Source organism: Heptranchias perlo, chromosome 1 (genome assembly GCF_035084215.1).
Source record: "Heptranchias perlo isolate sHepPer1 chromosome 1, sHepPer1.hap1, whole genome shotgun sequence".
Classification (NCBI taxonomy): Eukaryota; Metazoa; Chordata; class Chondrichthyes; order Hexanchiformes; family Hexanchidae; genus Heptranchias; species Heptranchias perlo.
The window spans coordinates 48,779,349-48,805,806 of record NC_090325.1 but is presented as its reverse complement, the minus strand read 5'-3'; the positions used below and the strand labels follow the sequence as shown (position 1 = coordinate 48,805,806).

The 26,458-nt window shown below is 42.2% G+C and overlaps 1 protein-coding gene across 9 annotated transcripts in view; it reads left to right on the top strand.

Annotated features, from left to right (window-relative positions):
• Positions 1 to 20,102, top strand: part of ubap2a (ubiquitin associated protein 2a) — a 100,617-nt gene extending 80,515 nt beyond the window's left edge. For 8 of the 9 annotated variants that reach the window (XM_067984705.1, XM_067984663.1, XM_067984672.1 and 5 more), the window contains 5 exons: positions 10,084 to 10,180; positions 12,305 to 12,412; positions 13,779 to 13,825; positions 15,440 to 15,628; positions 19,187 to 20,102. In XM_067984705.1, the coding sequence (XP_067840806.1) occupies positions 10,084 to 10,180; positions 12,305 to 12,412; positions 13,779 to 13,825; positions 15,440 to 15,628; positions 19,187 to 19,282 (537 nt within the window). In that variant the 3' untranslated portion in view covers positions 19,283 to 20,102. The remainder of the gene's footprint in view (positions 1 to 10,083; positions 10,181 to 12,304; positions 12,413 to 13,778; positions 13,826 to 15,439; positions 15,629 to 19,186) is intronic. The other variant, XM_067984682.1, reaches the window with a different exon arrangement.
• Positions 20,103 to 26,458: the final 6,356 nt, after the last annotated feature.

Below are 26,458 nucleotides of genomic sequence, written 5' to 3'. Positions count from 1 at the left end.
ATTTTTCATCTGAAAAATAGCACATATCAACAAAAGAGACTATAATACAAATATTTATCATTCTGTCTCTGTAAATGAATATTATTAGCACTATAAATTTTCTTATTGCTCACTTCAGTTAATATAAAGCTAAAAAGAGAACTGATTTCTGGAAACTAACTGAAAACAGAACTTGCTGGAAAATACAGCAGATACCATGTTTTGACGAAGGGTTACAACTGACTTAGAAAAGACATGGATACAAGATTAAATGCAAAAGATTTGGGACAGAGAACAGAAGAACCCTTTTGACACAGGGTTGTGAGGCTGTGGTATGCACTACCAGAATTAATGATTAAAGGACAGACTGTCAATATTTAAGAATAGGTTAGGTAGGTGATTGAAGGAAAGGGGCGGGTAATAAAGGGATATGGAAACAAGGTGGGCACATAGGATTAGACTAGTTGAACTGAATGGCCTGTTTCCATGATGTAATTTCTACATCATTCTGAAGCAATAACCGGTTGGTCTTTTAGATGTTGATTGACTTGTGCAATTCTGGCATTTTCTCTTTGTATAAAATCTGATCATTAGATAAAAATAATCCAAAAAAAGCTGCAATATAACTGGTAAATAAGGTGCAGAAGTAGAATAAATTATACAAGGCTCTGACTAGTCAGACCCCTCAATCTGGAGTACTTTACAGTCCAGGTCACGTAACAATCCCTTCCTGTTCATTTTTCCTTCTAATTGGTTGAATGGCTGCAGTCTGCGATTATCTTCTACTTTGTAATCTCGCCATTAAAAAGCAAAACACCCATACTTGCCTGAATTCTATCTATTCTCCGTCCACAAATGATTCTGACCTGTGACATTGTAACAAAAGTGATACAGCTGCCATGATTGTTCTTCATGAATCCCACAAAATCTTAAGAATAGAATTTCTAACATGCAGACTTGTACTTCCCCAGGAAGATATTATCTTCAAATGTCCTGTTTCAGTTCTGCCAAACCCATTTGGATCCCATGCAGAGAAAACTTGTTGATTCAGATGAGGATTCGGATCTCATACAGCAAGTCCTAGAGTTTGCCTAGGATTTAAGGGAGGATTTGCAGCAGCTGGAAGTCAGCAATTAGTTTTTTTTTCTAAGTCCCCATTAATTCTCCGTGTGATCATCTTAAATTTGGCCCTCTTGTTACCGTCTTGCGACTGGTGAAAGTACTCTTATCATCCCTTAACCTCGTGGAACTTTGTGAAGTGTCTTTTGGAAGTCTCGACGTACCGTGTCATGGGGCTTTTCACAATCCACTTTAGTTGTCACTTTTTTGACATTGAGGAGGTACTGTCTTCTAAATACATGTTGACTGTTTACTATTAGACAGATAATCAAGTTTCATCCTGGTGATGGATTGCATTATTTTACTCTGAATTGATACAAGACTAATGGATCTGTAGTTGCTTGTGTCTATTTTGTCACCCTTTTTGAATATAAGCACCATGTTCTGATTACTGATGACTTTTTCATAATAAGAAAGAACTTGCATTTTATATAGCACCGTGCACTCTTTCAGGATGTCCCAAAGCATGTCAAAACCAATTAATTATTTTTGAAGTGTAGTCACTGCTATAGTATGGGCAGATGCGATAAACAATTTTTGCACAGCAAGGTTCCACAAACAACAATGAGATAAATTAACAGATCTGTTTTAGTGATAGTCATAGAATCATAGGTTACAGCGTGGAACAGGCCATTCGGCTCATCAAGTCCGTGCTGGCTCCATGCAAGAGCAATCCAGCTAGTCCTACTCCCCTGCCCTATCCCTGTAGCCCTGCAAATTTTTTTCTTTCAAGTACCAGCCCTCTGGCAGTGCATTCCAGATCCTAACCACTCGCTGTGTAAAAAAAAAAAAAGTTTTTCCTCATGTCGCCTTTGGTTCCTTTGCCGATCACCTTAAGTCTATGTCCTCTGGTTTTTGACCCTTCCGCCGATGGGAACAGTTTCTCTCTATCTATTCTGTCTAGACCCTTCATGATTTTGAATACCTCTTTCAAATCTCATCTCAACCTTCTCTGTTCCAAGGAGAACAACCCCAGCTTCTCCAGTCTGTCTACGTAACTGAAGTTCCTCGTCCCTGGAATCATTCTAGTAAATCTTTTCTGCAGCCTTTCTAAGGCCTTCTCATCTTTCCTAAAGTGCGATGCCCAGAACTGGACACACTACTCCAGTTGTGGTCGAACCAGTCATTTATAAATATAGTGAATCATAGAAGTTACAACATGGAAACAGGCCCTTCGGCCCAACATGTCCATGTCGCCCAGTTTATACCACTAAGCTAGTCCCAATTTCCTGCACTTGGCCCATATCCCTCTATACCCATCTTACTCATGTAACTGTCCAAATGCTTTTTAAAAGACAAAATTGTACCCGCCTCTACTACTGCCTCTGGCAGCTCGTTCCAGACACTCACCACCCTTTGAGTGAAAAAATTGCCCCTCTGGACCCTTTTGTATCTCTCCCCTCTCACCTTAAATCTATGCCCCCTCGTTATAGACTCCCCTACCTTTGGGAAAAGATTTTGACTTTTTTTATTCGTTCACGGGATGTGGGCGTCGCTGGCAAGGCCGGCATTTATTGCCCATCCCTAATTGCCCTCGAGAAGGTGGTGGTGAGCCGCCTTCTTGAACCGCTGCAGTCCGTGTGGTGACGGTTCTCCCACAGTGCTGTTAGGAAGGGAGTTCCAGGATTTTGACCCAGCGACAATGAAGGAACGGCGATATATTTCCAAGTCGGGATGGTGTGTGACTTGGAGGGGAACGTGCAGGTGGTGTTGTTCCCATGCGCCTGCTGCCCTTGTTCTTCTAGGTGGTAGAGGTCGCGTGTTTGGGAGGTGCTGTCGAAGAAGCCTTGGCAAGTTGCTGCAGTGCATCCTGTGGATGGTGCACACTGCAGCCACAGTGCGCCGGTGGTGAAGGGAGTGAATGTTTAGGGTGGTGGATGGGGTGCCAATCAAGCGGGCTGCTTTATCTAGGATGGTGTCGAGCTTCTTGAGTGTTGTTGGAGCTGCACTCATCCAGGCAAGTGGAGAGTATTCCATCACACTCCTGACTTGTGCCTTGTAGATGGTGGAAAGGCTTTGGGGAGTCAGGAGGTGAGTCACTCGCCGCAGAATACCCAGCCTCTGACCTGCTCTTGTAGCCACAGTATTTATATGGCTGGTCCAGTTAAGTTTCTGGTCAATGGTGACCCCCAGGATGTTGATGGTGGGGGATTCGACGATGGTAATGCCGTTGAATGTCAAGGGGAGGTGGTTAGACTCTCTCTTGTTGGAGATGGTCATTGCCTGGCACTTATCTGGCGCGAATGTTACTTGCCACGTATGAGCCCAAGCCTGGATGTTGTCCAGGTCTTGCTGCATGCAGGCTCGGACTGCTTCATTATCTGAGGGGTTGCGAATGGAACTGAACACTGTGCAGTCATCAGCGAACATCCCCATTTCTGACCTTATGATGGAGGGAAGGTCATTGATGAAGCAGCTGAAGATGGTTGGGCCAAGGACACTGCCCTGAGGAACTCCTGCAGCAATGTCCTGAGGCTGAGATGATTGGCCTCCAACAACCACTACCATCTTCCTTTGTGTTAGGTATGACTCCAGCCACTGGAGAGTTTTCCCCCTGATTCCCATTGACTTCAATTTTACTAGGGCTCCTTGGTGCCACACTCGGTCAAATGCTGCCTTGATGTCAAGGGCAGTCACTCTCACCTCACCTCTGGAATTCAGCTCTTTTGTCCATGTTTGGACCAAGGCTGTAATGAGGTCTGGAGCCGAGTGGTCCTGGTGGAACCCAAACTGAGCATCGGTGAGCAGGTTATTGGTGAGTAAGTGCCGCTTGATAGCACTGTCGACGACACCTTCCATCACTTTGCTGATGATTGAGAGTAGACTGATGGGGCGGTAATTGGCCGGATTGGATTTGTCCTGCTTTTTGTGGACAGGACATACCTGGGCAATTTTCCACATTGTCGGGTGGATGCCAGTGTTGTAGCTGTACTGGAACAGCTTGGCTAGAGGCGCAGCTAGTTCTGGAGCACAAGTCTTCAGCACTACAGCTGGGATGTTGGGGCCCATAGCCTTTGCTGTATCCACCTACCTTATCTATGCCCCTCATTATTTTATAGACTTCTATAAGATCACCCCGTAACCTCCTACTCCTCCAGGGAAAAAAAGTCCCAGTCTGTCTAACCTCTCCCTATAAGTCAAACCATCAAGTCCCGGTAGCATCCTAGTAAATCTTTTCTGCACTCTTTCTAGTTTAATAATATCCTTTCTATAATAGGGTGACCAGAACTGTACACAGTATTCCAAGTGTGGCCTCACCAATGCCCTGTACAACTTCAACAAGACATCCCAATTCCTGCATTCAATGTTCTGACCAATGAAACCAAACATGCCGAATGCCTTCTTCACCACCCTATCCACCTGTGACTCCACTTTCAAGGAGCTATGAACCTGTACTCCCAGATCTCTTTGTTCTATAACTCTCCCCAACGCCCTACCATTAACGGAGTAGGTCCTGGCCCGATTCGATCTACCAAAATGCATCACCTCACATTTATCTAAATTAAACTCCATCTGCCATTCATCGGCCCACTGGCCCAATTTATCAAGGTCCCGTTGCAATCCTAGATAACCTTCTTCACTGTCCACAATGCCACCAATCTTGGTGTCATCTGCAAACTGACTAACCATGCCTCCTAAATTCTCATCCAAATCATTAATATAAATAACAAATAACAGCGGACCCAGCACCGATCCCTGAGGCACACCGCTGGACACAGGCATCCAGTTTGAAAAACAACCCTCTACAACCACCCTCTGTCTTCTGTCGTCAAGCCAATTTTGTATCCAATTGGCTACCTCACCTTGGATCCCATGAGATGTAACCTTATGTAACAACCTACCATGCGGTACCTTGTCAAATGCTTTGCTGAAGTCCATGTAGACCACGTCTACTGCACAGCCCTCATCTATCTTCTTGGTTACCCCTTCAAAAAACTCAATCAAATTCGTGAGACATGATTTTCCTCTCACAAAACCATGCTGACTGTTCCTAATTAGTCCCTGCCTCTCCAAATGCCTGTAGATCCTGTCCCTCAGAATACCCTCTAACAACTTACCCACTACAGATGTCAGGCTCACTGGTCTGTAGTTCCCAGGCTTTTCCCTGCCGCCCTTCTTAAACAAAGGCACAACATTTGCTACCCTCCAATCTTCAGGCACCTCACCTGTAGCGGTGGATGATTCAAATATCTCTGCTAGGGGACCCGCAATTTCCTCCCTAACCTCCCATAACGTCCTGGGATACATTTCATCAGGTCCCGGAGATTTATCTACCTTGATGCGCGTTAAGACTTCCAGCACCTCCCTCTCTGTAATATGTACAGTCCTCAAGACATCACTATTTATTTCCCCAAGTTCCCTAACATCCATGCCTTTCTCAACCGTAAATACCGATGTGAAATATTCATTCAGGATCTCACCCATCTCTTGTGGTTCCGCACATAGATGACCTCGTTGATCCTTAAGAGGCCCTACTCTCTCCCTAGTTACTCTTTTGCCCTTTATGTATTTGTAGAAGCTCTTTGGATTCTCCTTTGCCTTATCTGCCAAAGCAATCTCATGTCCCCTTTTTGCCCTCCTGATTTCTCTCTTAACTCTACTCCGGCAATCTCTATACTCTTCAAGGGATCCACTTGATCCCAGCTGCCATTGCATGTCATATGCCTCCTTCTTCTTTTTGACTAGTGCCTCAATCTCCCGAGTCATCCAAGGTTCCCTACTTCTACCAGCCTTGCCCTTCACTTTATAAGGAATGTGCTTACCCTGAACCCTGGTTAACACACTTTTGAAAGCCTCCCACTTACCAGACGTCCCTTTGCCTGCCAACAGACTCTCCCAATCAACTTCTGAAAGTTCCTGTCTAATACCATCAACATTGGCCTTTCCCCAATTTAGAATTTTAACTTTTGGGCCAGACCTATCATTCTCCATAGCTATCTTAAAACTAATGGAATTATGATCACTGGTCCCAAAGTGATCCCTCACTAACACTTCTGTCACCTGCCCTTCCTTATTTCCCAAGAGGAGGTCAAGTTTTGCCCCCTCTCTAGTCGGGCCATCCACATACTGAATGAGAAATTCCTCCTGAATACACAACAAATTTCTCTCCATCCAAGCCCCTAATGCTATGGCTGTCCCAGTCAATGTTGGGAAAGTTAAAGTCCCCTACTATTACCACCCTATTTTTCTTGCAGCTGTCTGTAATCTCCTTACATATTTGCTCCTCAATTTCCCGTTGACTATTTGGGGGTCTGTAGTACAATCCTATCAAAGTGATCTCTCCCTTCTTTTTCAGTTCTACCCATATAGACTCAGTGGGCGAACCCTCGGATATATCCCCTCTCACGACTGCCGTGATGTTCTCCCTAATCAAGAACGCAACTCCCCCTCCTCTCTTACCTCCTGCTCTATCTTTCCTATAGCATCTGTACCCTGGAACATTGAGCTGCCAGTCCTGCCCCTCCCTTAGCCATGTTTCAGTAATAACTAAAACATCCCAGTCCCATGTACCCATCCATGCCCTGAGTTCATCTGCCTTGCCCATCAGACTTCTTGCATTGAAATAAATGCAGTTTAATCTAGACTTCCCTTGGTCTTTGCCCTGCTTTCTCAGACCAGTGTTCTGTACACTCTCCCTTACTGCCTTTTGTTTCTGTTACCACTTTATTTCCCACTGACTTCCTGCATCGGTTCCCATCCCCCTGCCACATTAGTTTAAACCCTCCCCAACAGCACTAGCAAACACTCCCCCTAGGACATTGGTTCCAGTCCTGCCCAGATGCAGTCCGTCCAATTTGTACTGGTCCCACCTCCCCCAGAACCGGTTCCAGTGGCCCAGGAATTTGAATCCCTCCCTCTTGCACCATCTCTCAAGCCACGTATTCATCCTAGCTATCCTGTCATTCCTACTCTGACTAGCCCGTGGCACTGGTAGCAATCCTGAGATTACTACCTTTTGAGGTCCTACTCTTTAGTTTAACTCTTAACTCCTAACTCCCTAAATTCAGCTTGTAGGACCTCATCCTGTTTTTTACCTATATCGTTGGTGCCTATATGCACCACGACAACTGGCTGTTCACCTTCCCCCTCCAGAATGTCCTGCAGCCGCTCTGAGACATCCTTGACCCTTGCACCAGGGAGGCAACATACCATCCTGGAGTCTCGGTTGCGTCCGCAGAAACGCCTGTCTATTCCCCTTACAATCGAGTCCCTTATCACTATAGCTCTGCCACTCTTTTTCCTGCCCTCCTGTGCAGCAGAGCCAGCCACGGTGCCATGAACCTGGCCACTGCCACCTTCCCCTGGTGAGCCATCTCCCCCAACAGTATCCAAAACGGTATACCTGTTTTGGAGGGAGATGACCGCAGGGGACCCCTGCACTGCCTTCCTACTCTTCCTCTGTCTGTTGGTCACCCATTCACTATCTCCCTCAGTAATTTTTATCTGCGGTGTGACCAACTCACTGAACGTGCTATCCACGACTTTCTCAGCGTCGCGGATGCTCCAAAGTGAGTCCATCCGCAGCTCCAGAGCCATCAAGCGGTCAAACAGTAGCTGCAGCTGGACACACTTCCCGCAGGTGAAGGAATCAGGGATACAGGAAGGATCCCTGAATTCCCACATCCCACAAGAGGAACATGACATGGCTTTGGGATCTCCTGCCATGACTTAACCCTTAAGTTAGCTTAACAACAACTACAATGTCAAGAGAAAAAAAAGGAAAGAAAAACTACTCACCACTCCCTTTAAGGAGTTTACTCCTTTAAATTGTTCTTAATTTAGAGAATGTTAACTACACTAGGGACCTTGATTCACTAAAAAAAAAACGCTACTTCCTATAAGACCTGCAGACCTTCCCTTTCTTTTTACTTTAGTTACTGTAGATAAGTAGAAATACTCACCTGAACCTACTCGCCAATCAGGTGCCTCCCCTGTGTCGCGTCCCGATCTGATTCCTGACGTCGCTTCGAACTCGGTCGCAGCTCCGCTCGGCTCGGCTCCTATCAGCTGTTCTCAGCGCTCTGAAATCCCGCCTTTTATCGGACGCTCCCTCCGCTCGGCTCCTCTCAGCTGTTCTCAGCGCTCTGAAATCCCGCCTTTTATCGGACGCTCCCTCCGCTCGGCTCGGCTCCTCTCAGCTGTTCTCAGCGCTCTGAAATCCCGCCTTTTATCGGACGCTCCCTCTCCTCCGGTCGGCTCCTCTCAGCTGTTCTCAGCGCTCTGAAATCCCTCCTTTTATCGGACGCTCCCTCTGCTCCGCTCGGCTCCTCTCAGCTGTTCTCAGCGCTCTGAAATCCCGCCTTTTATCGGACGCTCCCTCCGCTCCGCTCGGCTCCTCTCAGCTTCTATGATTCTAATCATGGCCTTCAAAGGGGAATTGGATAAGTACTTGAAAGGAAAAAATTTGCAGGGCTACGAGGATAGGGCGGAGGAGTGGAACTAGCTGGATTGCTCTTGCATAGAACCGGTGTGGACTAAATGGGCCGAATGGCCTCCTTCTGTGCTACAACCTTTCTATGATTCTATAATCTCCTTCTAACCATTTCCTTGCCTCCAATTCCATGTACTTTTCATTTTTGCTAATGGGCTCCTGTGTGGCTCCTAACCTCAATGCCTTCTGGAAGTCTATATAAATAACATCCATAGACACTCCCTTATCTACCACGTTAGTAACCTCAAAAAATTCAACTTGGTTAGACATGACTACGCTGGCGCTCTCTCTGATCCAAGTGCTCAATCATTCTGTCCCTAATAACAGATTCTAGTTCCCCACAACAGACGTTAGATGTAAACGTCTATAATTTCCAGGTTTCTCTCTCCCACCCTTCTTAAATTATGGAATGACATTGGCAATTGTCCAATCCACGAGGACAATTTCTGAATCGAGACAGTTTTGTAAGACCATGACTAAAGCATCTCCAATTTCCTCACCTACTTTTAGTTTCCACCCCAGGGTATTATCAGGTCCTGGTGATTTGTCAATCTTCAGTCTCATTATGTTCTCCATTACCATTTTTTTTTTACTTGTATTAGTAAATATCTCCCCTTGATTTATTTTTAGTTTTCCTAGTATCTGTGGCACTTTATCCTCTTCCTCTACATCGAAGACCAATACAAAGTAATTTTCCTTATTTTCAATTACTATCACCTTCTGTCTTTAACAGGCCCACATTACCTTTAGCCACCTTCTTTCTCTTAATATATTTGCAAAAACTGTTATCTTTGATATTCCTCACAGGTTTTTTTGTCATATTCCTTTTTGCAACTCTTACTATATTCTTTGTATCATTTTGGGGCGGGGGGGGGGTGAATACCTCCCACTGTTCATCTGTATTTTTACCCACTAACAGTTCTACCCAGTTTACAGTGCTCTTTGTTTACTTTATGCTCAAGTTATTTAATATTTTACCTTCAAGTACCCAGAAATGAGATCCATTAGCAGGAAAGATAGTTCTTGATCAGGTATAGTGGGAAGCAGCAACAATGATTTTGAATAGTGATCATTTACTCAGAAAGGTTCATTAACTACAGCTGGGCTTGGTTTCTTTGGAATGGTGGAGACTGTCATGATCTAACTGAAGTTCTCAAGCTAGGGTATTGATAACATTGATCCAGACTAATTATTCATTATGGTGGTGGTCAAATACCAGGAGACACATCTTTCTGCTCTACTGTCCTTATTACTCCTAACTTCATTTGTAAAGGGTAATACAGTTGTGAAATAAGTTATTGAAGTGGATAATATAAGGTCAAGAGACTGATATATTTCTGGAGAGAAGAGGGATTGAGGAATATGGTGATGGGGGTTAGGGTTGTTCCCTAAAGACTCATTGAGCCTAAAGTTATTTTGTCCCAACACAAAAAGTGTTCCAATGTACCGATTGCCAAGCATTTCCCATTTTCATTAACACTTGCAGTATTGTTGACAAGCTCTTAATTTTGTTTTCTAATTTAATCCACTCAATGTTTTAAATGCTCATATAGGTACCTCCAGCATCTGCTAAACATGGAGTGAATATGAATACAGCTTCGGCACCTTTTCAGCAGACGGCTGGCTATGGACAGCATAGTTATGGGACAGGTATTCAATATATAAAATGTTGGTGTAAAGCTCACTGATATGTTTAGTTAGTTGACCTCCTAATTGGAGCACTGTGGCTGATTTTCCTCCCCCCACCCCTCTTGTCCAAGCTCTCTGAGGCCAATGTTCCTACTCTTGATTGCTATCCAATCCCACCAACGGCAATGAAATAAATAACCAGATAATCTGTTTGTGATGGTTGCAGGATAAATGTTGGACAGTGCACCAGGAGAAACTCTGGTGCTCCTCTTCAAAAAGTACCACGGGACCTTTTGCACCCGCCTGAGCGGGCAGAGACGGTGGCTTGATTTAATGTTTTGTCCATATTGCAGTATCAGCCATGTGCTCAAGGCCTGTAGTGGGGATGGAAGTAATGACCTTTAGTCCTAAAGGTGTGGATATCTGATGAGAGCACTCTCGGACTTGGCTGTGATGCACTTCATGATTGAAATGGCCTTCTCTCATTTGCTGTCTAGGCTCACTCATGAAAAATGGCCACTTGTACTGGAGGACTTTTGGTGTCTGTGGAACCATATCCCAGCAAGCACCTGCACCTACAGGAGAAGAAAAAATGGGACAGGGTTGGGTAAAATTACTAGAAGAGGCCTTAAGTATAAAATAAAAACTTTTCTGAAGTCTGTGGTACAGTATGGCCTCCTCAGACGTGCAAGATGAGATGTAGAGGTTTGCATTTAATTTGACTACTGTAGTAGCTTTGAGTTTTTTATTTTCTACATTTTTGCCATTGGATCAATATTGTGGGTCTGTACATCGCTATTTTTCTCAGTGAACTTGTTTTTAGAAAGTCTCTATGGGAATCAATAAGTTGAACCCTGATGGTGTTTGAGATTACCATACACTCAAGAATCAGGAGAAATGGGCTCAAGCTTCAACTATAGACATGCACAGTTTAGCTTTAATTACTTTACGCAGTGGTTAACGGTGGAATGGACTGCCCGTAGAGTCAGTATGAAAAAAAATTTAAGGGAGAATTGGATAGATATTTGAAGGAGTGCCTGAGCAGTCTTAGATTTTGGTACCAGCCCCATAGACAGCACTGTATTTTCTGGTCCTGTACTTCCCTCTGCAATGTAGTAAAATAAGTACTCAAATACTGTATTGTATTCCTGTCTTTTAGTGGGATCTGGTTAAGTGACTTAAAGTGAAGCATTTCCTTGTTCTAATAACTTAAGTGACAATAACACCATTTAAAAGGGAATTGTACAAGTATTTGAAAAAGAATATAAAGGGATACAGGGAACTGGAATTAGAGTAGATAGGGCCAGATAAGGAGCTAGCATCAGCATAGGAATGATGGGCTAAATGATCCAACACCTGTGCTGTAATTCTTTTGATTTGATTTCATTCTGTGAAAACACTCATGCTTATTTAACCCACCATCTGATCTCCCAATTGACAGTTACAAGTTGTTACTGAAATGTAGTCTGTGCTCATTGGAACTTGAGTGTATATTGTCAGCCTGATTGACTACTGGCTAGGAGTTTAGAGTATGAGCAGTGTTTAAATCTCTCTATAGTTAATCTTTGGCTTAAATTTTGTTTGAAATTCTAAGAATTGAAGCTTATTAGTTAGAGGAGAAGGAAGTCTGTCATCCCCTGTCTCTGTTCATTGAACAGATTCTGCTGTATTGATAACTATGGGGAAATTGTGGATGGGCCCACCCTTCCTAGCTGTGGGAGTTGGAATTACAAGTATAACTTAATTTCAGCAATGCAATTTTTTTAGTTTTTCATAAGCTTTCAATTTTTAAATCTAATTACAAAATGTTTTCTAAATTGTGGGATTTTAACTTTCTATGAACTGTCTAAATGTGTAGCTGTAAAGGTTCATTGGATGTTCAGTGGGTTAATACAACATCTGGTGTGGTACTAAACATTGGGATGGACTTAATTTTGATTCCTTGGCCATAGGTGGTTAAATAGCCTACACAAGAAGCATCAGACGGCTTCATGAATAGTGCCCATGAGGGCAGTTGGCACCCATAGACTTTGTACCTGCAGCACCACCTTCAGGAGAGGAGGATAGAAAATTGTAGAGGGGCAGAGTGAAAGGACGGCTGCAGTAGTAGAGATTCTATAGTCTAACTTTGTTCTTGATTGACAGGTTATGATGATTTAAACCAAGGGGGTGGAGCTGGAGATTACAGCAAAGGTGCCTATAGTGGGTCTACTCAAGCACAAACCAAATCAGCTGCAGCTGGACCAGGGAAAGGTAAGGCCTGTGGGTCAGCACTGTTTAGTATAGTGAGGCTCCTTAAAACTACCACATACCGTATTATGTAGTGTGCTCTACATCCGTGGGTTTAGTTAAGTCATATCTAATTAGAGAACTGCTTGTGCATCAGATTTTTCATTGCACTCCTAGCCAGAAGTGATGTACAGTAAGTCAATTTATGACAGGCTATTTTCTATTTTAACAGTGATTATAGTTTTTGGAAAACTAACATTCTGTTGCCATGTCAGTAGACGAATGGAAGTCTTTTTTAAAAAAAAATTGTGAAGAATTAATTCTGGGAGCCCTAAAAGTACGTGAACACAAGGACCAATTAATTGAATCAACTATTGGTGTGCCTTGTATTTTTAATAACCTTGCTTGAGGCAAGTATTTGTATAAAGTAGAAAGATTGTTGTACCCTAATCGCTTGGTGCACTGTGCACGGTGTGCTGTGGTACTGGGCCATATAGACCAGGAAGATTACAGTTTGTCTTTTCATCTGTGCTGAGTTAGCCAAACTCAGATGGGGGTGGCAGTGGGGAAGGAGAGGGCCTATAGTTGACCTCAGCACTTACTGACCAAGGAAAGGAAGAATGACCCAAGGCTCCTGATTGGTGCGCAGGTGAGATTGTTGGAGTGTGCTATTTGGAGGTTAGCTGAAGACCAGGTCAGGAAAGGCTGTGATGACCCCAATAGTCTCCTACAGTGTTAATAATGGCCCCTTGGACATTGGATGCTCACTGCCTGTAGATTGTACATTGGTAAGAGTTGCTATCTTCATAAAGGGCTACGGTAAGATAATTGAAGGAAAAGGTTAGTTTATTCAAGGATACTCTCCTTGTTACTTTTTGACCGTAAAGGGACTCTCTCTGTCTTCTCCTAGGCATTGACCAGTTGGCAAGGCAGTTCATTGTTGAGCAGCATTCTTCCAGGGATGTGCCAATCTTGGTTGTAACTGTATGGTAGGAACAAGTGGCTCTTGGCTTGCTTAACTGAAATCAGCAGCACCCTTAATGGCTTGAAGTAGAATATTATATATCCACATTGTCTCAATAAATATCATTTTACCTGCTCCTATCCATTGACATTATGTCCTCATGCAGCAATGTTGAGCGCTCCCATATAATACGGAGCCATAGTAGAACTTGCAGAGTGGTTTGTGATTCAGTGGTTTATCATTACAAGCCGAGGAGAGGAGGACTATCCTGTTGAAATGCAAATGTTTTTATCAGCAGTTGACTTTATTGTTGACAAATTGTATTCAGTGTATTTGCTTCAGTTTTGCCATGTTTTTAGGATTGCTGTGAATAGTGCACTATTCACATCATCGCTGTGATGAATGCTGAACTGTTTTGTATTGCAGGTATTTCCAGTGTACCGGATATGACTGGCTCAGTATACAAGACTCAGGTGAATGAATTTTGGTTTAATTCATGCAAATGATGCACTTCAAGGTCTAATACCATCCAGGACTATAAGTGTTGGAATTATAGCAATTTTGAAAGAAATGTTAGGAAGAAAATTATTGTGCATTTTAAAATACTATTAGTGAATGCTTTAAGCCAGAGGTTGCCAAACTTTTTATGCTGAGCTCTCTTGCTATGAAGCATGGGCCGTGAATCTCCAAAAGTTTTTTTGGCAAAGCTCTACTGCTACGTACCTGATGAAAATGTTAGTTCTTTCATTGCAAAGCAAGTTTATTAAGCCTGTCAAATAGCACAGTAAAACCTGGAAGCACTAGTCGAGGAAATGAAGAACTGGTGATTCAATCATAAATATGCAGCACTCCCCCCAGTTTGCAGATTCTTGCCAAAACTTTGAGATGGCCTTCAAACAAACTTCTTCGATTACCATCATTTGTCCTTTCAACTGAATTCTCATGGTTTATTTTTGAGGGTAGGATGTTTGGTCTCCAAGTAGCGTTTTAGCTTGCTTGGTTTCACGCTACCCTGAGCAAGAACTTCTACACAAACATGTTGCGGTCGATGATTTTCATCACAGCCAGTAAATGTGAATCCCAAGTCCAAGTAGGGAGGATTGAATTTCCTATTCTTTGGCTCTACTTTCTTCCATGGGATCAACATCCTCAACTTTATGCTTCAAAAAACACTCCACTCCTCCACAATTATCTGACACCAAACGTCCGTTATATAGACTAGGGAGCTAGCAGGCGTTGTGATGTTCGAAACACTTTACTTTGAAATGGCAGATATCAATTCTGGCCAGGATCATCTAGACTGATAGCTAACTGCAATATTGTGAAACGGCAGTGCTTGCCTGATGGATGCCTGCAGCTGCCATCGACGCAGCTTCACCCCACCTTAATACCTTTACTATGGTAGACTGGCAATCAACAGTCTGAATTTCCTTAAGTTTTAAAGAAATTGAGTAAATATTTTTAAATTCAAAGAAAAAGTATACACCGCAGCCTTGCATAGGGCAATCTGAGCATGGTGTCTGCTGCATAGTAACCAATTATTGTGCACCAGAAGCAGCTCTGATCGGTTCAACTTCCACTTCTAGAAATCAGTGGGAATTCAAACATCCATGCTCAGATTGTCCTATGTAAGGCTGTGTCAGTGTATACTTTTTGAATTTAAACATATTTGCTCAATTTCTTTAAAATTTAAACAAATTCACATTTTTGATGCATCTGTTGGTTATGTGAGTTTGGATTGGTGGCTCCCCTTCTCGGCCAGCCTGTCATCCTCATGTATTTATACTGGAGTCGTTTTGTGTCCTGCTTGAAAGGAGTGGGGGAAAGCAGTCAGCTTTGGGAGCACCTTAAGTAGTGTAGAGGAACATTCACTCAGGCATTGTCATGACTCATTTTGAGTTTTTAATCAAAACTGTGCAAGATAGTTTGCTTGTGCACATTTATAATTGTTTTATTGTGCAAGGTGAAGGTTTAAAATATCCAAGATTAACATTTCATGTTACTGAATTTTATTATGTTACTGATCGTCAGAGCTGCCAAAAACCTCAGTTTGAATTTGGGAATTGCTCTTTCTTTCCTTTCTGTAGTCTTTTGACAAGCAGGGATTTCATGCTGGTACACCACCTCCGTTCAATCTGCCATCAGCACTTGGAGGAACAGGTACCCTAAACCCTGGTGCAGCTGCAGGGTATGCTCCACCTTTCCTACACATTGTGTCAGCTCACCAGCAGCCTCACTCCCAAATGCTGCATCATCACCTGCAGCAGGATAATCAGGTAAAGACACAAAAGCCACTCAGAAAAATGTGCACTTATAAAGTGGTAACTTTTTTTCTCGCCGTTTAATACAAATAATGAACTTCTAAAGTGTCTTTAAGTAAGAACCCACCAGTTCAGTTTTTGTGTGCCAGGAAATGTGCTTTAATTTGACCTATTTTGGCATTTTAATATAGATACAGCCACTTTCCATAGTGATTGTATTTACAGCAGCCTTTTTAAAGTCTGCTTTATATTTGTTGGCTGAAAATGTGGATTTCAGTAGCAGTAGAGGTGAGGTGAGAGTGACTGCCCTTGACATCAAGGCAGCATTTGACCGAGTGTGGCACCAAGGAGCCCTAGTAAAATTGAAGTCAATGGGAATCGGGGGGAAAACTCTCCAGTGGCTGGAGTCATACCTAGCACAAAGGAAGATGGCAGTGGTTGTTGGAGGCCAATCATCTCAGCCACAGGACATTGCTGCAGGAGTTCCTCAGGGCAGTGTCCTAGGCCCAACCTACAGCTGCTTCATCAATGACCTTCCCATTTCTGACCTTATGATGGAGGGGATGTTCGCTGACGATTGCACAGTGTTCAGTTCCATTCGCAACCCCTCAAATAATGAAGCAGTCCGAGCCCGCGTGCAGCAAGTCCTGGACAACATCCAGGCTTGGGCTCATAAGTGGCAAGTAACATTCGTGCCAGAAAAGTGACAGACAATGACCATCTCCAACAAGAGAGTGTCTAACCACCTCCCCTTGACATTCAACGGCATTACCATCGCCAAATCCCCCACCATCAACATCCTGGGGGTCACCATTGACCAGAAACTTAACTGGACCAGCCACATAAATACTGTGGCTACAAGAGCAGGTCAGAGGCTGGGTATTCTGCGGCGAGTGACTCACCTCCCGACTCCCCAAAGCCTTTTCACCATCTACAAGGCACAAGTCAGGAGTGTGATGGAATACTCTCCACTTGCCTGGATGAGTGCAGCTCCAACAACACTCAAGAAGCTCGACACCATCCAGGACAAAGCATCCCGCTTGATTGGCACCCCATCCACCACCCTAAACATTCACTCCCTTCACCACCGGCGCACTGTGGCTGCAGTGTGTACCATCCACAGGATGCACTGCAGCAACTTGCCAAGGCTTCTTCGACAGCACCTCCCAAACCCGTGACCTCTACCACCTAGAAGGACAAGAGCAGCAGGAACATGGGAACAACACCACCTGCACGTTCCCCTCCAAGTCACACACCATCCCGACTTGGAAATATATCACCGTTCCTTCATCGTCGCTGGGTCAAAATCCTGGAACTCCCTTCTTAACAGCATTGTGGGAGAACCTTCACCACACGGACTGCAGCGGTTCAAGAAGGCGGCTCACCACCACCTTCTCGAGGGCAATTAGGGATGGGCAATAAATGCCGGCCTCGCCAGTGACGCCCACATCCCATGAACGAATTTTTAAAAAAATTCCATAATTAGATTCTAAGTGTACTTCTTACAGAACTGAAAATTAAGCTGTGGATAGACTGCTGTTTAACAATGAAAGTGGTCTTTGCAAAAACTGGAGTGGTCACAAGTATTTCTGCCATTTCACTGTCATTACCTGTGAGTTTATCTTGTGCATCCCTTAGTGGCCCTTTCGTGATTTTTCTTTTATTTGTGATTAAGGAATGTAAAAATAGTAAATATTCTACAATGATTTAATTTTGTAGTTCCTCTTTGCTTTCCTGATTTTTTTGACTTCTTTCCTAACCTCTTCATATTCCCTTTTGTCATCCTCTTTATTGATATGTACTAGAGTATGCCATTTTCTTTAGTTTCAATTTTACCCTTATCTCTTTATTCATCCATGGTGTTTCATTATTGGCTAGTTTGTCCTTTTATTTGTTAGTGGAATATATTTCTCCTGAACACACTTGATCACCTTTTTGAATATTTCCCGCTGTTCTTCTATCTCTGTCTGTCAACTTTTTTTTCTAGTTTACCTTCCCTCGTTCATTTCTTATCCTCTCAAAATTGGCTTTTTTCCCAATCTATTACTTTGGTCTTTGAGAAAGGCATAAATAAAAAATCATTATTTTAAACCTTATGTTATCGCTATTGCCTTGATGTTGCCCTACACTTACTTCTCATCTGTTCTGGTTCATTTCCCATTACTAGATCCAGCAGTGATTCCTCTCTGCTTATGCTTCTTACATGTTGGGTGCGAAAAGGAGTTCTGTTCATACTGTAAAAACTCCTTTCCCTACCTATTTCCAGTTTATTTGGGGGTAGTTGAAATCTCATGATTATTCTTTTACTCATAGATTTGCTTATATATTTCTTTCTCTATTCCACTTCCCTTCCATTATTAGATGGTCTGTGGAATACCCCACTTAGTGTGATCGATTCCTTCTTATCTTTTATCTCAGTACATATGGATTCTGTTTCTATCTTAATGTTAATTATGTCCCTTTTTTCTACTGCCATTGTCATCTCTAATTAGTACAGCCACCTCAACCCTCCTCCTTCCTATCCTTTCTAAATACGTTATATCCTGCAATATCTGACTGCCAGTCCTGCTCTTTATGTAGCTATGTTTCAGTTATCCCTACTACATCTGGCTCCTTGTTATGAATTATTGCCTCCAGTTCCCCCGTTGTTACAAGATGCTGTGCATATTGCTGTACAGGCAATTTAATATGCTTATATTAACCATTCCTTTTTCACCGTTTTATACTTGTGTTCTATAACTGTATCTGTTCCCTGACTGTTTGTTTGTCACCCTTATTCCATACTTAATCTGACCGTTCCGCTCATCTCCCATTTCTTTTATCTTCAGATGTAAACAATCTTACAACACCAGGTTATAGTCCAACAATTTTATTTAAAAATCACAAGCTTTCGGAGGCTTCCTCCTTCGTCAGGTGAATGTCAGGAAATCCTTGAATGTTTCGCATTTTATCTTCAGGCTTATGTTATTTCTTCCAGATCCTTCTCCACTTCTTACTTGTTTGATTCTTGGTTTCTGTTGTATTGGCTGATTTATGGCTGGAGCAGCAATTGGAACTCTTCAGTTGGTCTTGGTGACCCTGGGCTAGAGAGGGGGAAACTTGGCTGGGATTCTTTCTGCGTGCTAATAGCTTACATCTGCTGTAAATTATGGGTGTCAAGTGAGAATAGGATTGGATGTGGTTGTGCTTCCCTCTACGTTTAAATGGATTGTTGAACCCCGCTACCTAGACTCATCTTGCCTTAAAAATGGCCACTTGGTCAAGGAAATTGATTGGCAGTGCCTGTGGAATGATACCCAGCAGAAAATGGTGCCTTGTGTTAGGGGGGGGGGGGGGGGGGGGAGAAGAAAGAGAAGGAAAATTGAGACAATCAATGTTACTTGAATGAATTAAATTATGATCCCAAAGGATCAAATTAACAGATTTTGACTGCACATTTTAACAAGTGTAAACAATCTTACAACACCAAGTTATAGTCCAACAATTTTATTTGAAAATCACAAGCTTTCGGAGGCTTCCTCCTTCGTCAGGTGAATGTGGTCATTTTTCTAATTGGTGCATTTTGACTTGCAGGGTGGTTCTGGACAGCGCAATCAGCAGAGCAGCATACCACAGAAGTCTCAGGTTAACAAACCCAACTATGGCAGCTCTCCATACTGGGGGAATTAAACTGAAAGTTGATACCCATTCTTGTTGCCCACTGTTTGTGAAAGGAGCAGGAAGAAAACTGGTTGGCCAAATGTCTATGTTGGGGGGAAAAAGAAAATCTTAACTTACCTTTAAATGTGACAGTTGCCTGCTTTTGATTTGCTGTTGTATGTAATATATTTATGTATGTATTTGTGTATGTAATAGTAGAGCCTAGATGTGGTTTCTGCACTTGAAGCCTTTCTTCGTAGGGGAAGATTAATAATTTCTCCATCAGCAACAATGCATATTTGTTTGAGCTCTGTGGGCTTTATAAATGGACAGTGTTTTGCAGTATTGAAAATGGGGTTCCTTTTTGTTTTAACGAGTTTATGGAGGGACCCAGGAAAAAGGGGAAAAACATTGTAGAAATCCAGATTCTGTGCATAACTTTTTCTAATATGACTATCATTAATTTTGTATCCATATCAAACTTGGACAGTCTTTAATTTTAAGCTCTCCACCTGATTGTGGATGATTTGCAAAGAAATCTGTTCATAAGCAGAAATTATGTTTTTTTTAAAAAATTCATTGTCCTGGTAAGAACTGTGTATTTATCTTTGAAGGTATTTATTTAATATTTCAAAATGCACAGGCTCCAGTATGTAGAACCATATACATTTATTTGGTTTCTTTCCCTTCTTGCCTATGGTAACCAGAGCTGGTAATTTTGAAGATCTTCACTTCCAGTATAACATTCGATGCAACAGTTCTGTTAATACCCTGAGTTGGTATGGTGAATATTTTAGTTTAATTTCCTTTTAACCCCAACACAACCTAATAAAAGCTCTGAGCGGTACAATCGTGTGTGGAATTTTTGTTGCTGGTGCAGTTTATTTCACTTTGTATTTTATCCAACTCTTTTATATTCCCATAGTACATGGAGAACAAATCATTTCTAGAATCCAAAGTGTATTCCTTTCAGGCAAAAGAGGGGGTGCATCAAGTCAAATGGGACTTGCGGATAAATGGACTAAAACAATTCTAAAAACTTGGGAGGTATGTGATAAAATTAGTGATTTAAAAAAAAAATAAACAATCGTGAATGTAGAAAGTGGAGAGGTGGAATGGGAATGTGAAAGAAGGTTGCAGATAATTATCAAAAGAAATGGGTCTTTCCTAAGTGCATAAAAAGTAAAAGTAGTTCGAGAGGGTAGGACCGTTCAAGGATGAAGGAGGGAGTCTAATTGTGGAGGATAATGGTATGGTGGTAATATTAAATAGTATATTTTTTTTACAAATAGTGGAAATGAGACTGTAGGTATAGCAGAGGATATGGAACAATTGTTAAAGGTAACTGTAGTAAAGGAAATTATTACAAAAACTATCTACTTCTACCTCTACCATGACCTGCCTCTGCCCCTACCACAGCCCGTCCATGAAACCCTTATCAATGTCTTTGTCATCCTCCTGACTCGATTACTTCAAAGCTCTGCTGGCCAGCGTGCCCCCACACCCCCACAAAATCCTCCACCCTTTTGTAAACTTCAGCTCATGCAAAAACTCTGATGTCCACTCATGGAAATTTTGACGCTTACAGCAAAGTTTCTGGAATTATTGGCAGACAAAACTGCCTTAATTTAAGTCAGTCATAACATAGACTTGCTTTAATGCAGACTGCTTTGTTCCAATAGCCTGCAGCCCCAGGGGTCTGGCTGGAAGGTGAAGAGACAGTCAAACAGTTTGCAGTTATTAACCATATCATGGCTATGCTTCATGGACAAATCAGCTCTTGTCTTTGGTTACTTATGGCAGACTTATGGTTCTTTAGAGGCTACCTTTCATATTTTGTTTCTAGATTCACTTTCTTTTAAACAGCTGCACTGATTTATTACTGGCTGTAGTCCAGTTTTACCTCAATCTACAAATTTAATGAGTAATATATAGATTATAGTCTGGAAACAAAATTAGACAAGTTGGTGGCCATAGCCATAGGATTTCTTTTAAATTGGTGTCTTTATTTGTGTACCTAAATGTTTCCATTACCTGGTCACATAAATGATTCCCTCCTCTTTGAGGCAAGTTTCCTTCTGATACTCTTTACTTTGAAAACAACTTTATTGGGTGGGCATGGTTTCTCTGTGTTCTAAAAGCACTGCAGTAAAGACAGGGGTGGTGAGGACTATCTATCAAACTTTACCTTCCTTAAGTCCACTAAAAATGTCATTTAAAAAAAAAATGCACTTACAAAAAAGCAAAACTCATTCCAAGGAGATGAGCTGAGGGGTAAGATTAAAGACACTCTGGCTCGGGAGTGTGACCTGTAACCTGGAAACGGGAAGGCTGGGTCCAGAGTCAACCCAGGAGTGGAGACTTGAGTCCCAAGTTGCCCTGGGAGTGGGCACAAATATGGCCAAGTTTATTTTTGTTGTGTTTCTTGTATCTTTGGTCTGCACTAGCTTTTTGACCAATAGCACCCTAGTTCCCATAGTTCAATCAACTAACTTTTTAAATTCGTTCATGGGTTGTGGGCATCATTGGTGAGGCCAGCATTTATTGCCCTTGAGAAGGTGGTGGTGAGCTGCCTACAGTCCGTGTGCTGTTAGAGAGTTCTAGGATTTTGAGCCAGCAACCATGAAGGAACGGTGATATATTTCCAAGTCGGGATGGTGTGTGACTTGGAGGGGAACGTGCAGGTGGTGTTGTTCCCATGTGCCTGCTGACCTTGTCCTTCTAGGTGGTAGAGGTCGCGGGTTTGGGAGGTGCTGTCGAAGAATCCTTGGCGAGTTGCTACAGTGCATCCTGTAGATGGTACACACTGCGCCAGTGGTGAAGGAAGTGAATGTTTAGGGTGATGGCTGGGATACCATTCACTCAAAAGTGATGCAATTATTTTAAAATGTACAAAGATACGGTGAACCAGAATATCACATCAAATTAATCTGAGCGTTAACCCACAGGACCATAATTTAAATTGGGGAAAGGAAATTTTAAATTTAGAACTTGTTTACTCCCAGAGTAAAGAATGTTTGCAATAATTTGCCAGCTTGAGTAATAGAGGCAAAAGTATTAGACATTCAAAACACTATAAAAGGAGCAATGGGCTGATTCTTATGTGCTAATACTTTCAAAACACTTAAAGCAAGCATAGATTGTGAAAAGTATCTGGGAATGTGATTTGGATTGCTATGCCACAGAGGAATGTGTGGAATAAAAGCCTGTCGACAATCTGAAAATTACATACTGTACAGCACAAGCATGAAAACAAGCCCTTCGGCCCAAATGATCTATGCTCGTGTTTATCCTCCACATGAGCATCCTCCCGCTCTAGTTACCTTTTCCCATCCTGTCCCCGTACCCCACTTTTCATCTGCAATTTACTTAGAGATTAATGGGCATGTAGACACCAACTGAATTCTAATATATAGAAATATGAGGTGGTACATTTTGGTAGGATGAATGAGGAGGCCACCTACGCCTTGGAAAATAAGACTGTAAATGGGATAGAGGAACAAAGGGCTCTAGAAGGTACAGATACACAAAACATTAAATGCAGCAATGCAGGTTAACAAAGCCATAAAAAATGCAAACAAAGCTCTAGGGTTCATTTCCAGAGGAATAGAATTCAAAAGCAGAGAAGATTTGTTAAACTTGTATAAAACCTTGGTTAGACCACACATGGAGTACTGTGCAAATTTATGGCCTCTACAGTACAAAAAAGATATAGAAGCACTGGAGAAAGTGCAAAAAAAGATTCACAAGGATGATAGCAGAACTGAGGCTACAACTATCTAGAAAGGCCGAACAGGCTGGGGCTCTTATATCTAGAAAAGACTGAGCGGAGAAGGGGTTTGATCAGATAGACGTAGCGATCTTGCCACCTGTGGGGGGAGTCCAAAACTAGGAGCCATAAATATAAGGTGGTCACTAATAAAGCTAATAAGGAATCAGGAGAAACTTCTTTACTCGGAGTGGTGAGAATGCGGAACGTGCTGCCACAAGGAGTTGTTGAGGCAAATGGCATAGAAGCCAGATTAACACAAAAGGGAGAAAGGAATAGAAGGCTATGCCATTGGGTGAGATGAAGTAAGGTGGGAGGAGGCTCGTGTGGAGCATGAACACTGACAGAGACCTGTTGGGCTGAACGGCCTGTTTCTGTGCTGTAAATTGTACGCAAGATTGTTAGGTAAAATTTAAGAGGCAAGTAGGCACCGGGCCACAAGCTTGAAGAGCAAGAAGCTGGGCTACAGCTTTACTTTGAGCGAGGAAGAGGGGTCAACAAGGCATCAAGTTCAAGGCCAAAAGTGTAAAATCAGGAAGAGTTGGAGTATCTTTCAACTGGGAAGAGCAGGGTCTGGGAATGAGCATGGGAACACAGCATCTGAGCAAAGAGATAGCAATTAAATAGAGCACCCAAGTAGGGAGTTAGCAGATAAGTGTGGCTCTGATGATTAGCGAAGGCAGAGGTGCATGGGGAGCGGGGAGCATGGTGACTTGAATGGGCATTTTGGCATAAAAGAATGGAACTAGGCCTCAGGCCCAATTTGAGCAGGTATTCTCAGGGTTGGAAGCAGAGAAATTTCAGCCATGAAGAGTAGAGAGCAAGGTGATGGACATGAAAACCTCCAACCCGAAGACCTATTATAGCCTCCATTTTCGTGGGAAGTGGCATATTTTTCACAGGGCACGGTGGGGAGTGGGCAGGGTGGACTGCACCAGGCCCCAAGGTTCAAGTTTTGACATTTTTGTAGCTGAAAGCTGGGCATTTAAAAAAAATTGAGGCAGAAATTTAAACAATTTATATAAAGATAATTTTTAAAAACTGGTTTGTTGCTTACTATTCCTGTGAAGCGATTTGGAACCCCAAGTTCTCTGCCCGAGAGAGGAGATTCAGATTGGTGGAGTCAGGGAGAGTGCAATAGTGACATCTAGTGGCCAGAGTTCTGCAACTGTAGCATAACACCATTTTGATCTCAGGTTTCTCGAGTGTAAAGTGTTGACGTTGCTATTGTTTTTCTCCATTATAAATGTTGACAAAAAGGATGACAGAAAATTGCAATGTAAGGTCTGTAGAAAGGAAATGTGCATCATACACATGACCTTTAATATATACATAAATATACAATATTCTCCCTGTCCCAGTAATTGCATACAGCAGAGGTCTAGCTTTAAAAATATATTTGGTGTTAAAAATACCAGCAGTAAGGTACCATATTGATCCACATGGATTGGGAAAGTACAACCCTTCTCCCAGGTAAGAAATTTTCAACTGACACACGTACTGTACAATTCAAACAGATTTGTTTCATGGCCAGTGATTAATCTCTGCTACATTACCCAAATAATCATTACTGATGCAAGCCTTGACCGTCCATGTCAACAACTACTTACATTTATGTAGTGCCTTTAATGTAGAAAAAAGCCCAAAGTGCTTCACAGAAGTGTAATTAGAAAAAAAAGGACACCGAGCCAAAGAAAGAGATATTAGAAAGGGTAAATAAAAATTTGATCCAAGAGGTGGGGTTTGGGGTGGCGGGTCTTGTAGAATCATAGAATCGTTACAGCACAGGAGGCCATTCGGCCCATTGAGCCTGTGCCAGCTCTTTGTAACAGCAATCCAGTTAGTCTCTTTCCCCTTAGCCCTACAAATGTTTTCCCTTCAAGTATTTATCCAATTCCTTTTTGAAAGCCACGATGGAATCAGCTTCCACCATCTTTTCAGGCAGCGCATTCCAGATCATAACTACTCACTGCGTAAAAAAGTTTTTCCTCATGTCACCTTTGGCTCTTTTGCCAATCACCTTAAATCTGTGTCCTCTGGTTCTCGACCCTCCCGCCAATGGGAACAGTTTCTCTATTTACTTTATCTAAACCCTTAATGCTTTTGAACACTTCATCAAATCTCCTCTCAACCTCCTTTGTTCCAAGGAGAACAACCCCAGCTTCTCCGGTCTCTCCACATAACTGAAGTCCCTCAACCCTGGAACCATTCTAGTAAATCTTTTCTGCATCCTCTCTAAGGCCTTTACACCCTTCCTAAAGTGCGCTGCCCTGAATGGGATACAATACTCCAGTTGTAGCTGAACCAGTGTTTTATAAAGGTTCAACATAACTTCCTTGCTTCTTTTTTTGCTGGAGTCTTAAAGAGAGGGAGGGAAGTGGAAAGTTTTAGGAAAGGAATTTCAGTGTGTGGGACCTAGGCAGCTTAAGGGATGGCCGCCATTGATGGGGCAAAGGGTGGGGAGAATTGAATAGAGAAAAAATATTAAGTGTCCATTAGAGACTGCCAAATATGAAGAAATTTGTAGACAAAGAGGTTTGTATAATGAAAGACTTTAACTATCCAGAGATAGGCATACAATAAATTAAGACTAGTAATACAGATGAAAACTAGAAGAAATGCCAAAAGCATTGAAAAAAAACTAAGAGGGAAATTAAGAACATTGATAAGAGTATGAAAGAAGCCTGGGAGTCAACATAAAGGGTAATAGCAAAAAATAAAGAGTTGGAGCCATCAAGGGACAAAGAAGGTAATCCTATAATAATGAATATAGGAATGGCAGGAGATATTTAAATATTATGCCTCTGTATTTACAGAGGAAGATGAAGGAAGGACAGCAGGAATATGACATGGAAGAACCGGTAATCTATAGAAATATTAGAAACAAAACTATTAAAAGGGTAAAAGGACTTAAAATTGTTATGTCACCAAAACCAAATGGCCTACATTAGGAGTATCCAATTGTTTGGAGAAGGGGGCCAGACCCACATGTCACAGCTGGTAAGTGGGCCACATATGAAAATTAGAGTAAATTTTCTTTTGGAGCCTTTCCCTTAAAGAGCATACATCAGGAAAATACATGCAGTCCACAATTTTCCATTCATTCATATAGATGGACGTAAAGTTATGGGCTGCAATGTGCAGTTTCCTGATAAGTGCTCCTGGCGAGCAAGGTTGTGTCGGACACACCACTGGACCATTTACCCTCATGTATTAAAATGTCCAACAATTTAAATTTAAAACAAGTATTTAATCAAAATACTTTGAGACAAAAAACCACAGAATTTAAAGTATTTGTACAGTTCCACATTGACGCCCAAAATAAAAATCAATGCTCATATCTTAATAAACAATGTTTCTTGTTTTAAAAATAAAATGCACTGCCTCAGGCTATTGCTATAGCAAATACAGAATCTTTTAAAAAATGTAATATAATT